This window comes from Cariama cristata, unplaced genomic scaffold (assembly GCF_000690535.1).
Source record: "Cariama cristata isolate BGI_N322 unplaced genomic scaffold, ASM69053v1 scaffold16673, whole genome shotgun sequence".
NCBI lineage: Eukaryota > Metazoa > Chordata > Aves > Cariamiformes > Cariamidae > Cariama > Cariama cristata.
Window position 1 is genome coordinate 2,799 of NW_009606800.1, and position 11,293 is coordinate 14,091.

At 57.3% G+C, this 11,293-nt stretch overlaps 2 protein-coding genes across 2 annotated transcripts; one reads left to right on the forward strand and one right to left on the reverse strand.

Annotated features, from left to right (window-relative positions):
• Positions 1-229: 229 nt before the first annotated feature.
• On the forward strand, positions 230-5,679 carry LOC104158768 (uromodulin-like; the record flags this gene model as incomplete). The annotated part of the gene is given in 9 exon segments (XM_009696499.1): positions 230-296; positions 816-983; positions 1,766-1,971; positions 2,567-2,727; positions 3,294-3,461; positions 3,463-3,519; positions 4,185-4,344; positions 4,784-4,928; positions 5,579-5,679. Coding segments are annotated over 9 exon segments (1,233 nt in total), but the record flags the coding sequence as incomplete, so codon positions are not given.
• A 1,305-nt stretch (positions 5,680-6,984) lies between these two features.
• On the reverse strand, positions 6,985-11,266 carry GPR97 (G protein-coupled receptor 97). Its single transcript, XM_009696500.1, has 10 exons — positions 11,192-11,266; positions 10,494-10,634; positions 10,286-10,408; positions 10,163-10,202; positions 9,977-10,077; positions 9,367-9,479; positions 8,933-9,216; positions 8,304-8,397; positions 7,545-7,831; positions 6,985-7,100 (listed from the first exon to the last, which is right to left on the reverse strand). Exons 1-10 carry the CDS (start codon positions 11,264-11,266, stop codon positions 6,985-6,987), a joined length of 1,374 nt encoding a protein of 457 aa, XP_009694802.1.
• Between the last annotated feature and the right edge of the window lie 27 nt (positions 11,267-11,293).

Here is an 11,293-nt window from a genome sequence, read left to right on the forward strand (position 1 = left end):
TTCAGGACAGTATTTGATGCTTGGATTCGCCTGCTGGGGGAGGCATTGCTTATCTGGCCCTTTGGGATAGGAAATGATTTTGTGCCATTCAACCTAGAGTTTTTGGAGGAGATACAGTACAGAAATTATCGCACCCATCATTGAGAGTTGGCTCTTTTTGAATGAGTGCAAACATCTCCAGGGAGCATGCTAAAAATCTGAGTTACCCAGAGCCTGCTTGTTTTTACAGGAAAGGACTGTGAGATGTTTGCTGCTGGTCTCTGCTCTCTGCCTGGCTGGTTGCAAAGGCAACAAGAGTGAGTCTCCCTGTACACTGTCCCTGCTGGGTCACAGACAGGTAGTATGAAAAGGAGAGGTCAAACACTCATCTGATCCATGTCCAGGTTCCTCATTCAGGGCACTGCTGAAGGCTGTGAAGGGGCGACAACAGAGTAGGGCTTGGGGGCCAGGAACCGGGGTGCAAGAGTCAGCAAAACAGGCAGAAACCTCAGGCTCTCCATCCCAGCCACATACAGTATATAAGCAGAGATGCTGTGACGTGCCACCACTCTCCTGGCTGGCTGGTGGCGGGCTCCATAGCTCTGATCCAGATTACAGCTGTGCTGAGGAGCTCTCCCAGGCTCTCAGTCACATCCTCCCAGGCAAGCCAAGCTGGCAGGTTCTTCCTCAGAAGTGCCTGCTCTCGCTCTAAGCAAGGATCCTGGCCCTTGCAAGCTGGGCAAGGCTTCATGCCATGGGGTGAGTTTGCTCTCACATCTCTTGTAGGGGAGATATCCTTGCTGCGTTTCAGCTCACTTGGCTTTCCTTTGCTGCAGGTAAGCTGGCCAGCCCACATGGCCCAAGGCGAGGGGTTGCCCTCCGTCTCAAGAAAAGCCTGGACGCCTGCCTGCCAAACCCATGCCAGCACAAGGGAGACTGCCAGGTGATGGAGGATAGACCGGTTTGCAGCTGCAAATCAGGCTTCACAGGGGCGTTCTGCCAAGGTAGGTTGGGGATGCTGGTGAGCCCTCCCAAGTCTGTCCATAGGCACCAGAGGGAAGGGTGATGGCATTGGTGCACTGATGTTACCACTGCTTTCCACTGCAGGCTCCAGGAGCACATCCCAGCACCCGGTTCAGGTGCATTCCCCACCATCACCACCATGTCCTGACTACACATTAACACAACATAGTCACAGGCCATTTCCTTCCTCCCCAAAAGTCTTAACTACTGTAAGGAGGAAGCCCTGGCTGTCAAGAAGCCGTGCCGTGGTGTAGCTGTGTCAGGGCAGCAGGGAATGCTACGGAGCACAGATGCCTCTCAGTCTTGGCACAACCACATGTACTCCAGCATGGCTACAGTGAAGGCTCCTTCCTGACACTGGCCAAAAACTGTGTCTTCTTCATCTAAGAGAGAGGATCACTGTCCCTGTCTGATGCCCTTGACAGACAGCAGTGATTCTGTTGACAGCCCTCAAAAAAGGCCGGACCCATGACATCTGCCTTTGATATCTTGAGCTTAAGGACTGTGTCTGTTCAGAGTAGCAGCGGCCATGGACTTGTGCAGGTCATAGGCAACCAGTACAAAATGACAGACCTACATTAGCTTCTGCACATTCCCAAAGGTTTGTCTTTTGCCCAGTGTCTCTGAAGAGCCCTACCAGCAGCCTCCAACAGGGCTAGGATGAGGGTCTGTTGAGCTCAGTGGGACTGTGCCATCCCGTAGCTGACCTAGGGCTCCTTCAGGCTTCTTCCTTATTGCTATTGCAGATAGCTTTTTCCCCCAGATGTGGTACTGAAGTTGACCTGCGAGGAAGAGCACATGAAGATGATGGTGAGGAAGGAGGTTTTTGAACTCTTGAAAATTCCCCGGGAGCTTGTCCACTTGAAGAACCAGGCATGCAAGGTCTCAGAGACGGAAGAAGAGGGTGAGCTGTTTTTTGCAGCCACTCTCACAGGTGAAAACCACACTGCCTGTGGATCAATAATTCAGGTGAGGATCCAGCAGAGCCATTCTGAGTAGCTCTGAAGCCATGACAGGAGCAGACATGCTGAGAAGGGACAGCCAGGGGAAGTCCCAGAAGCTTTTCCTTTTCTATCTGGGTGCTCTAAAGTTCTCGTTGCCCTTGGAAGGCTTCCCTGGGGGCTGTCAGAAAGCTCTTCTGTCTCCACCAAACCCCTGCTGGCAGCACATCTTGTCTTATTCAGCAGAGCTTGGAAGGCTCAGTGTGCTCTTTACAAGCTGATAACAGTCCTTGGCTTTCTGGCAGCATCCTCTGAGCTCTGCAGCCCTGGCTATAGCCCCTTGGTCCTTCACTTGATTTATGGGTCAGGGAGGGTGCAGAGGAACCGGTGCTCGAGCTCTGCATTGCACAGGAGGGCCCTCACCTGTGGTCAGTATGCTGACTCCTGCCTACTCCGGTGATGGTTGCCAGTAGCCCCTGGACACGGGGCTTGAGCAAAAACCACGGCAGATATCCAGGAGGCCTGGAGCAGCTGTAGCTGAGTCGCATCATCTGAAATGGAGCTTGTAGCTCTGGGTATGGACTTAGACATGGTCTAGTGTCTTGGTTTCTGTGTCATTCCAGCAAAACAGCTCCCACGTGTCGTACTCCAACACCATTGAGTCAGAACGGGAAGCGCGCAAGGGCATGATCTCCCGGAGTTTTCAGCTGGAGGTGCATTTCTCGTGCGTCTATGGCTACGAGCAGGTGGTGAAACTGCCCTTCGCTGTCACTGCTGTTGACAAGTGAGTAGTTCCTCTTCACCTTGCTGCTGACATGGTATCATTGAGCTTGCAGAAAAATAGGTGCCTTCAATGAGGTGATCTGCAAAGGCCCTGGGGAACCACTAGAGAGCTCTGAGAGCAATGCCACATCAGGGTGCCTTCTTTCTCTTCCCAACATGGTTTTTCAACACAAGGCTTGGGCCTGGGACAGAGGCAAAGAGGACACACACAATCTACCTTTCTCCTATCCTCACTGCTTGAAACCAACTATCCAAAAAATAAAGGGTGGGAACTGGAAGATGCCCCCATCAGGCCCCTGTGGAGGTGCAGGTTAGGACCCCTTGGGTTGCCTTTCTTGTAGCCCTCACTGGCCAGCCAGTCAGGGGGAACCCCTGGAGCTCTCTGCTTCTGTCCGTACACAGTGTGGATGTACCAGCTGGGAGACAGCTTATGGCCTGGCTCTCACAAGGCTCCAGCCGGGAGCAGAGGCACATCCAGAGTCAGTGCACCTGCGCCAGTGGCTTGGCTCACGCTACATCCTTCCTGCCTTCTCGTTCTGCTCATGAGCTCTCCTCCTCTCCTCTCAGGCTGGTGCAGTTCGTGGTCCGAGAAGGACACTTCAACGTCAGCATGAGACTGTACAAGACCCCCTCCTACCTCCAGCCCTATCACCTGCCAACTGCGGCCATCCCCGTCACGGACACGCTCTATGTCCTCCTGAGGATAGAAGGACAGCACCAGCTCAAGTACTTCCTAGGCCACGCCAAGTGCGGATCCCTACCAGGATGTGCGGCACGAGCTCATTGAGAAGGGGTGAGTGGAGTGCCCCAGCGCATCTGGTCTCCTTGCACCATAACCACAGTTGCATCTCTTCGCTGGGTGCTAAGGACAGGTTGCTGTGAGGGAGCAATGAGCAATGACGCTGTCATTGCTCATAGATGGGACCTCTGATGGACACCATCATTGAATAGGTGGAACAGCCCCATAGATGAGCCCCCTAACCGCTCTGAACTGAGCCCCCTCTCCTGACTCTACTCTGCTGCCAATAGTGTTACCTTCCCTCCAGCATGGCTCTTGGCCAGCTGGGGAGGCAAAGGGCAAGGAGGGCAGAGGGGAGACCCTGCTGGGGTGTGCAGAGAGGGCTCTGCTGAAGAGCTTGCGTTAGAGATGGCTGCAGCCAAGCCAAAGCCAGTAACGTGGATATCGGGGAAGTAGGAACCACAGCCACACTCACTCCACCCCTGCAGAGCACCTTGCAAGGAGCAAGACACGAGCCAGCTCCTATGCTGGTAGCAGCTCCTCCCTGAGCTGGGCACAACCCAGGGTGCCAAGGAAAGGCATCCCCACTGGCACTGGGACAGAAATAGTCCTGTTCAGCAAAGCCTGGGGGCTGTACCCAGTCCCTGTGTGCTCCAGTGTCCCAGACTGGGATGCTCCCCCCTTGTTTTCCACCTGCTGACTCAGCCATCATGTCCCAGGTGTCCCCAGGACGAGACAGTGATGTACCTGAATGCTATTGGAGAGAGCACTACTGTCAAGTTCAGCTTCCAGATGTTTCAGTTTGTTGGTTACCCCGAGGTGTTCCTGCACTGCCGTGTCCGGCTCTGTCTCCCCGACAGCCTGGAGCCCTGTGCCAAGGTGAGTTCTCCTGGTGGTCTGCACTGTGCCCTGGCCGGGCAGGGGGACCTCCCTTCCCTAGGCCTGCTGTTTGGAGAAGGGGCTCTGCTCTGATTTTGGGTACCTCAGCACAATAAACACCTCCCAGCAGCAGAAGCTCACCCCAGCACCCTGAACTAAAGGTACAAGGGCTTGAACCCACCAGAGAGCTCCTTTTTCCTCTTCCCTCTCTCTGTTGGGTGTTTGCAGGAGGAGAGGTTTATGCTAGGACTTGGAGAGGAGCAGGCCAAGGTCCTTCAGGAGCCAGCTCTTCTCATGCTTTGGGGTCTTGACTGCTCCCAGGCTGCAGCCCCAACTGTGCCTCTGCCAGGGGGAGACCACCAGGATGGCTCTTGCCTGCCGGAGGGGGCTTCTCCCCTGCCCTCTGGTCCCATTGCCCTTCCCTTGGCTTTGTTCGCAGCAATGCCCCAGGCACCGGAGGAGCAAGCGGGCGCTGGGGGATGACTACAATAAGATTGTCTCCTATGGGCCCATCCACCTGCTGGCTGCTCCTTCCTTGGGAGCAGAGACCCACCATTCCAGGACTGACCAACAGGACCTGGGGGGTACGTATGTCCCTCTGGGGAGGGCAGGAGCTGCTCACAGCCCCTTGCAACTGTCTATGCAATGCCAGGTTATTAAAAAGGGCTGCTAAAATCACTGCCCTGCACAGAAGCGTGGAGTCTTTCAGGTGTCGTGGCCACGCGCGGTGTGCTCCAGAAGCCAAACCAGCACAGAGAGGTTAGCTCTGCGTGAGCGGCTTCGTACCAGGCATAGGTTGGGCTGGGAGGGGAGCTGGGCAGGAAAGGACCAGCAGCCAGAAGGCTGTCAGTGCAGCACCCCAGGCAATGAAGGCTGGGTTTTTCACCCTGGACCTCTGCATCAACTCAGTACGGCAGGCTCCTTCTGAGCACGGAGGTCAATCCAGGAGATGCAAGCAGCAGTCCAGGACCAGGGCTGGGGGCATAGCTCAAACCAGGCATGAACACCGAGCTAAATCAAGCCCTTGGGCAGTGGGTTTGGGTGGAGGTCCCAGGTGAGGCCATTTGGGGTGACCAAGTCCTGTTAGTGCCCTCAGGCCCCCAAAGTACCCCCAGCTCTGGCAGCTCTTACCCTTCACAGGGTAATCTGTCCCCCAGCCAGGTGATGTCATGCCAGGGCTCAGCACCAGCTTGGGGGACCCAGATGTGTAACCAACCTTTCTTCTCTTCAGCAGAATCCAACCTGTGGCTCCCCGGAGCCCTTATCCTGCTGTGTGCGCTTGGTGTGCTCACTGTGGCTGCTGTGGCCATCAGCACGAGGCGACGAACGGTGTAGAAAATGGCTGTTTCCAAATAAATGTGACGGCAGCAGAGAGGTTCTTGCCTGTGTCTTTACAGGGGTTTTTTGGGAAGGAGGTGATGGTTTGACATGGTGCTTGAAGGATGAGTCTTATCAGAGTGTTTCTTTTCCCTGTAGCATCCCTAGGACCTTCTTGTCCCCTCCTGGCCCACGCTCTCTAGACCTCAAACATGTACCCAGGGATGGGAGGTTGGTTCCTCCTGCTTTCTTCCTCTCCGGAGTCTCCCAGACGTGTGGGGTGATGGAGGTACCCACATTAGATACTTGCCCACCAAAGCTGGACTTTGCGTGGTTCTGTGTGACCCAGATGTCACGTTAGCAGAGAAAGGGTTGCTCTGTGCATGCACACGTGTGTCATTTATGTCAAATTGCGTGGTTCTGTGTGACCCAGATGTCACGTTAGCAGAGAAAGGGTTGCTCTGTGCATGCACACGCGTGTGTATATACGCCTATCCATACAGATTTCTTCCTTCATTCATGACAGATTTCTCCCGTCATTTATGTCAAATTGCCAGCAAGATTTTTGCCCGTCAATACATTCCTAATATAAAGCAAATAACAAACAACAGTGTAAGCATCAAAGACGAATTCCACAGTGCTCAGACAGTTGGCAGAAGTTTAATACTAAAACATAGATAAGGAGAAGAGTGTTTTCCCTGCAAGGCGGCTGTGTGTGTACATTCGGCTGAAGCACGGTGTCCTCATGGAAATTGTTGCTGGCCCCGGAGGGTGTTTTGCAGGAGGGATGTCCAGCAAGATCCCTGCCTGAAGAGCTTGGCCCTGGTTCATGTGGAAGGGCTGTACTGCAAAGAATCTCGTGGGATTTCTCTTTTTTTTTTTTTTGCTAACTCCCAGACATGAACCTCCTGAGTCAATCCTCCTGCCTCCAACAGCAGGAAAACCCACTGCCAGGCTGGTCCAACACTGAAGGCCATCTCTAGCGAAGAGGAGGATGGCTCCATCCTGACTGAAGGCAGGCAGTTCGTGGGCTCCCTCCTCATCACCGCAAAAGCCCCTGGGGAATGAGATCAGGAGTGCTTCAAGACCAAGGAGGAGCTGCAGCCTGGAGGGACTTTGGCAGAAGGGACGTGTCCGGAGCTCCTTGCCCAAGGCAGGCCACTAGGAACAAAAGGGCTGAAGCAAAGAGCCCTGCTAAGGTGGATCATGACCACTGAAGGGTAAACTGAGACATCATCCTCCATAGGGAAGCTGCATCCGTCAGGATTGAAGCTTGCTCTCAGCAAGTGCACGCGCAGGCAGGGAGGGAAGTCTAACCAGCAGCTAGTCCTGGGAGACTGTGGTGGTTTTATCGAGTCTGATGATGTGGGAGAGGGAGCCAGTGGTCTCCTTCGTCTTTGGGTAGTAGAGGACAACCAGCCAGATGAATATGAAGATTCCTGGAGGGAAAGGAAGGCAGACACTCAGCAGTAGCAGCAGGAGATGGTGGGAAGCATCCTGTCGGGATGCTGCCGGCACTTCCCTGCTGCTTCAAGGGGGTTCCCCCAGCTTGCTCCTGGTCCTGCAGGAGGGTTTCCCCATGGTTCAGGTGAGCCATTTGGCTGGGCCATGCCCTGGGTGGACCATGTCCCTGTCCCCCTGCTAAGGAATGGCTTTCCTGGAGGAAAACCACCCCCAGTGGAGTGGACATGGTTGGGAGCCATGACCATCTCCACACCGGTGGCTGGGACCTGCTGCTTGACATGCCCTGCCAAAGGGAAGAGCTTGACAGTGCTGGGAAGAGGCTGGTGCCTTGGGACCCCTGGTCAACCCGCTACCAGGCTGACGCCTGCCTCCTCCATCTTCCCCACGCGAGCCCAGAGAGCCCATCTTGGAGCCAGCACCTTGGAGGGAGTTGAGGATGGTGAAGAAGTAGACCATGGGCGCGGAGGAGGTGCCATGGGTGAAGAACGCCGGGGCCCAGGTGGCTCCCAACAGGCAGAAGAGCCCCAGTGCCACCAGGGCCACCTTCCAGGCCTTGCGGTCTCCCTGCACCACCCCTGTGCCCTGCAGACGGCAGCTCTTCTGGGTCACCACCCCGAAGACAGACATGTTGAAGAGGAAGATGAGGCCAAAGTAGCCGCAGTTGGTGATGTAGTGGACCAGGAGATGTTTGGAAGTGATCCAGCACCTGCAAAAAGAGACAACCACGGTACCTCCAGCAGCTCTGCTAGCCCCGGCAGCACCCATGGGAGCCTCCCCGGGGAGGGGGGTGTTTGGGGATGCAGGGACACCCTTGTGCTGGTGGGGTTTTCCAAGGCCAGGGTGAAGCAGGGGGGACAGTGGTGCGGATCTGCAGGGGGGGACAGTGGTTGCTCAGCTGGGAGGGAGCCTGGGGAAGCTCCAGGTGGACTTTGAATGTCCCTCCATGACCTGGAGGCCTGCAGGCATGACCGAGGAGGCTCAGCGTGAGAGGTGGGGGGGTGGTGGTTACCACAGCTGTAGAAAGCTGCTGTGTTGTAATCGTAATTAGGGAAGCAGAAGCATGGCGTAAAGCTGAGCAGGATGGGCGCAAGCCCCCATCGCCGTGCTCCCAGCAGGACCGGGTTACCGCTCCCCATGCCAAAGGTTTGCCTAATCCTGGTGGGCAGCAGTGCACGCACAGGTGGGCTATAACCTGGTGGTCCGCGGTCCGGATGTTGTATTCGCCGTAGCTGCCGATAACTCCTGCCACCCCCACCACGAGAGCGGGGAAGCCTGGAAGAACACGGGAGGCACATGGAGGAGGCAAGCAGTGGGTGAGGTGATCGGCTTGGGGGGCCTCTGCATGGCCCTGGATGTGTTGCTCTCCGGGACGATGGGGCTTAGGGACCCGCTGAGGTTGCACAAGTGCCAGGGGCACAACAGCTGCTGCTGGGACACAGTGCGGAGAGTGAAGGACAGCGCTGGGGCTTGAGGTGTCCCCTGACCTCTCTGTGGGATCATCTGCTCCAGTGCACCCCAAGGTGCCCGTGGAGGGCTGGCAACAGGGGAACCAAGACCCTGGAGGGCATCACTTACTTGATGAGCAGGAGGCTGGTCCCCAGGGGGATGGAAGATGCCTGTGGGTGCTGCCCTGAATTTGGTGCCCCAAGCCCATATAAGACACTTCCCGGCCCTGACCACAGTATTTTTGGGCAGGATGGGGCCTTGTTCGCTCTCTGCCCATCACTGCCTCACCCTGTTTCCCCTCTGGTTGTAACCCACTGCCCCCCTCTCCCCCCCAGCTCTTGCCCAGGCTACTGGTACTCACCCCAGCCGACCAGGCACAGCTTCGCCAGGTAGTGGTGGATGTAGGTGCCGAGGACCTTGACGAAGAGGAGGTAGAGGTGACAGCCCTCCAGTGCCATCCAGGTGAAGCAGCAGAGCAGGCAGTAGTGGGTGACCCCCCCTAGGACCTTGCAGGTGACTGGCTGGGTCCCACCGGCAAGCCTGCTGTTGAGCAGGAAGATGAGGTTGAGAAGGAGCAGGCTGCCCACGAGGTTGACGTGCAGCCCCAGGTTGATGCGGAGGGTCTCCTCAAACCTGAACCTGCACCTGAGCATCCCCAGAGGGAGCAGAAAAGGCGAGGGTCACAGCGGAGCGGGTCCCCATGCCGTACCGCAGCAGGTTCATACAGAGGCACTGGAGTTGCCCCACATCTCTCCCAGCCTGACGAGGCCCCAGGGAGCTGCTGGTACATCCTACCTTAAGAAGATGCAGAAGGTGATGGTGAAGATGGAGAAAGCTATGGCTACCCCACAGCCAGCAGTGGCAACAGCCATCAAGGTTTGTGCTGTGGCCCCATCCAGAGCTGGGTTCTGCCAAACATGCAGACGTTGGGTTAGTCAGGCCCTGAACCAGCCTAGAAAACCCGACTGCAGCTACCAGAGCCACGAGGCTGATAACCCCGGTGGGCTGCTGCAGGGACCCCATGCAAGCCTCTGGTTTGTCCTCCCAGAAGGTTTTTAGGGGGAGCAGGGCAGTGGTGGCTCAGAGATGTTCCCTGGGGTGGGGTGAGGGATGAGCAAAGGCTACAGTGGCCCACCACGAGCACCCTCCTGGGAGCCTTCACCAGGAGATGGGACCCCAAGCCTCGCTGCTCCAGAGCCTGCACTAAGCTGGGGACCGTTTCCACCCTGCTGAGCTGCTGCTGCCCTCCTGAGCTGGGGCTGGGCTTTACTCTGGGGCCTGGGCTTGTCTGGGAGCAGCTGTGACTGTCCCCGTGCAGCTACTCGGGACACCCAAGGGGCCACCAAGGTGGGACAGGCAGTGCAGCCGGGGTACAAGCAGGAGCTGCGAGGGATGGGATTGTCACCAGGAGGAGGGTGAAGAAGGTGAGGTGGTCGCAGGAGCAGACTGTCCCCTTGTCCCCGGGCTGTGTGACGCATCCGCTGCTGCTCCAGCCTCCTGCCTGCCCTGTGACAGGCATAGGGTGATGGCCGTGAGCACCGGGCACAGCACCCACGCCCGGCCCCGCACCCGGCCCCTCCGAGGACCGTACCTTTGCTGGGATCCCAGAAGACGCATTGAGGGGTGACAGCCTGCAAGGGGGGAGAGCAGCACCAGCTGACACCACGGTGAGGGACACCAGAGGAAAGATGGAGGGAGGGCACAGCTGACTTACGTGGGACAACTGCCCATGGGCGAAGGTGAGCTGCAGGGGGTCCTGCAGCCCGGAGATGCTCATCTCTCCCACCTTGATGCCCACCACGGTGTCATCCAGGACCTGCCCTGTCTGGTTGACTTCCTGCATGGAGGCAATGCCACCTGAGCCCAGCCGGCAGGTAGCAAGTGCCAGCGGACGGAGGGATGCCTGCAATGCCGGCTCATACCTCGAACATGCCAAGCTTCCGGATGTTGAGGACCGTCACCACCACACGCACTGTCTGACTGCTCAGGGACTGGAATATGGCCCTGGGGAGCTGGATTTTGCCTGCCTTCCCCTCCTCCGTCATGTTCAGCACCCTAGGGCCCTGCAGCAATGGGGGGTTGCTTGCTGACAGTGTTGCCTCTCTGTGCAGGACCCACTGGCCTTGCTCCAGGCACAAATTCAGCCCTGCCCAGGTGGGTTTTGCTCAGCAACACCAGCAGAAGCCCCAAGGGCAGAAGGAGAGATCCTCATCCCCAGCCTCCAGCAGCGAAGGGGCAGAGCAGGGAGCAGCTCGCAGGAGAGCCCCAACCCACCATCACTCCATGGGACATAGTCCCCTGGGACCTCCAGAGAGTGGGAGAGCCTGGGGGTGGGCAGGAGGTGCAAGGCTGCACACGTTCCTCCTCCTCCTCTTCCTCCCCCTCCCCCTGACCACCCGCCTGCTGCTGGGACGGCTCCACGGGGAGGGCTCTTCCCTCCCAAGCACCGTTTCACATGACTCCTTGCCAAGGAATGCTAAAGTCGACGGTGGGTCCATGATGCAACCGTGGTGCAGGGTGGAGGATGAGCACACCAGGGCACACCAAGCCCCAGGGCAGGGGCCAAGGGATGCTTGGAAGGCGTGGGGTTTTCCAAGTGAGGAAGAGGGGCACATCTCACCTCCACAGGGGAAAAGGAGATGAGGACATCGCGGGTGACAGCCCTGCTGACGTTCAGGAGCAGCACCTTCAGCATGGCCGGCCCACCGCGCAGTACCGGCCC

What these genes read in the sequence shown, in the direction of transcription:
- GPR97 (XM_009696500.1), bottom strand. Translation starts at nt 11,266, where the DNA reads ATGCTGAAGGTGCTGCTCCTGAACGTCAGCAGGGCTGTCACCCGCGAT. An exon ending in CTTCTGGGATCCCAGCAAAG is followed by an intron (nt 10,078 to 10,162) that starts GTACGGTCCTCG and finishes TGCCTGTCACAG; the next exon opens with GGCAGGCAGGAGGCTGGAGC. An exon ending in CCTTCTTCACCCTCCTCCTG is followed by an intron (nt 9,480 to 9,976) that starts GTGACAATCCCA and finishes CATGTTTGGCAG; the next exon opens with AACCCAGCTCTGGATGGGGC.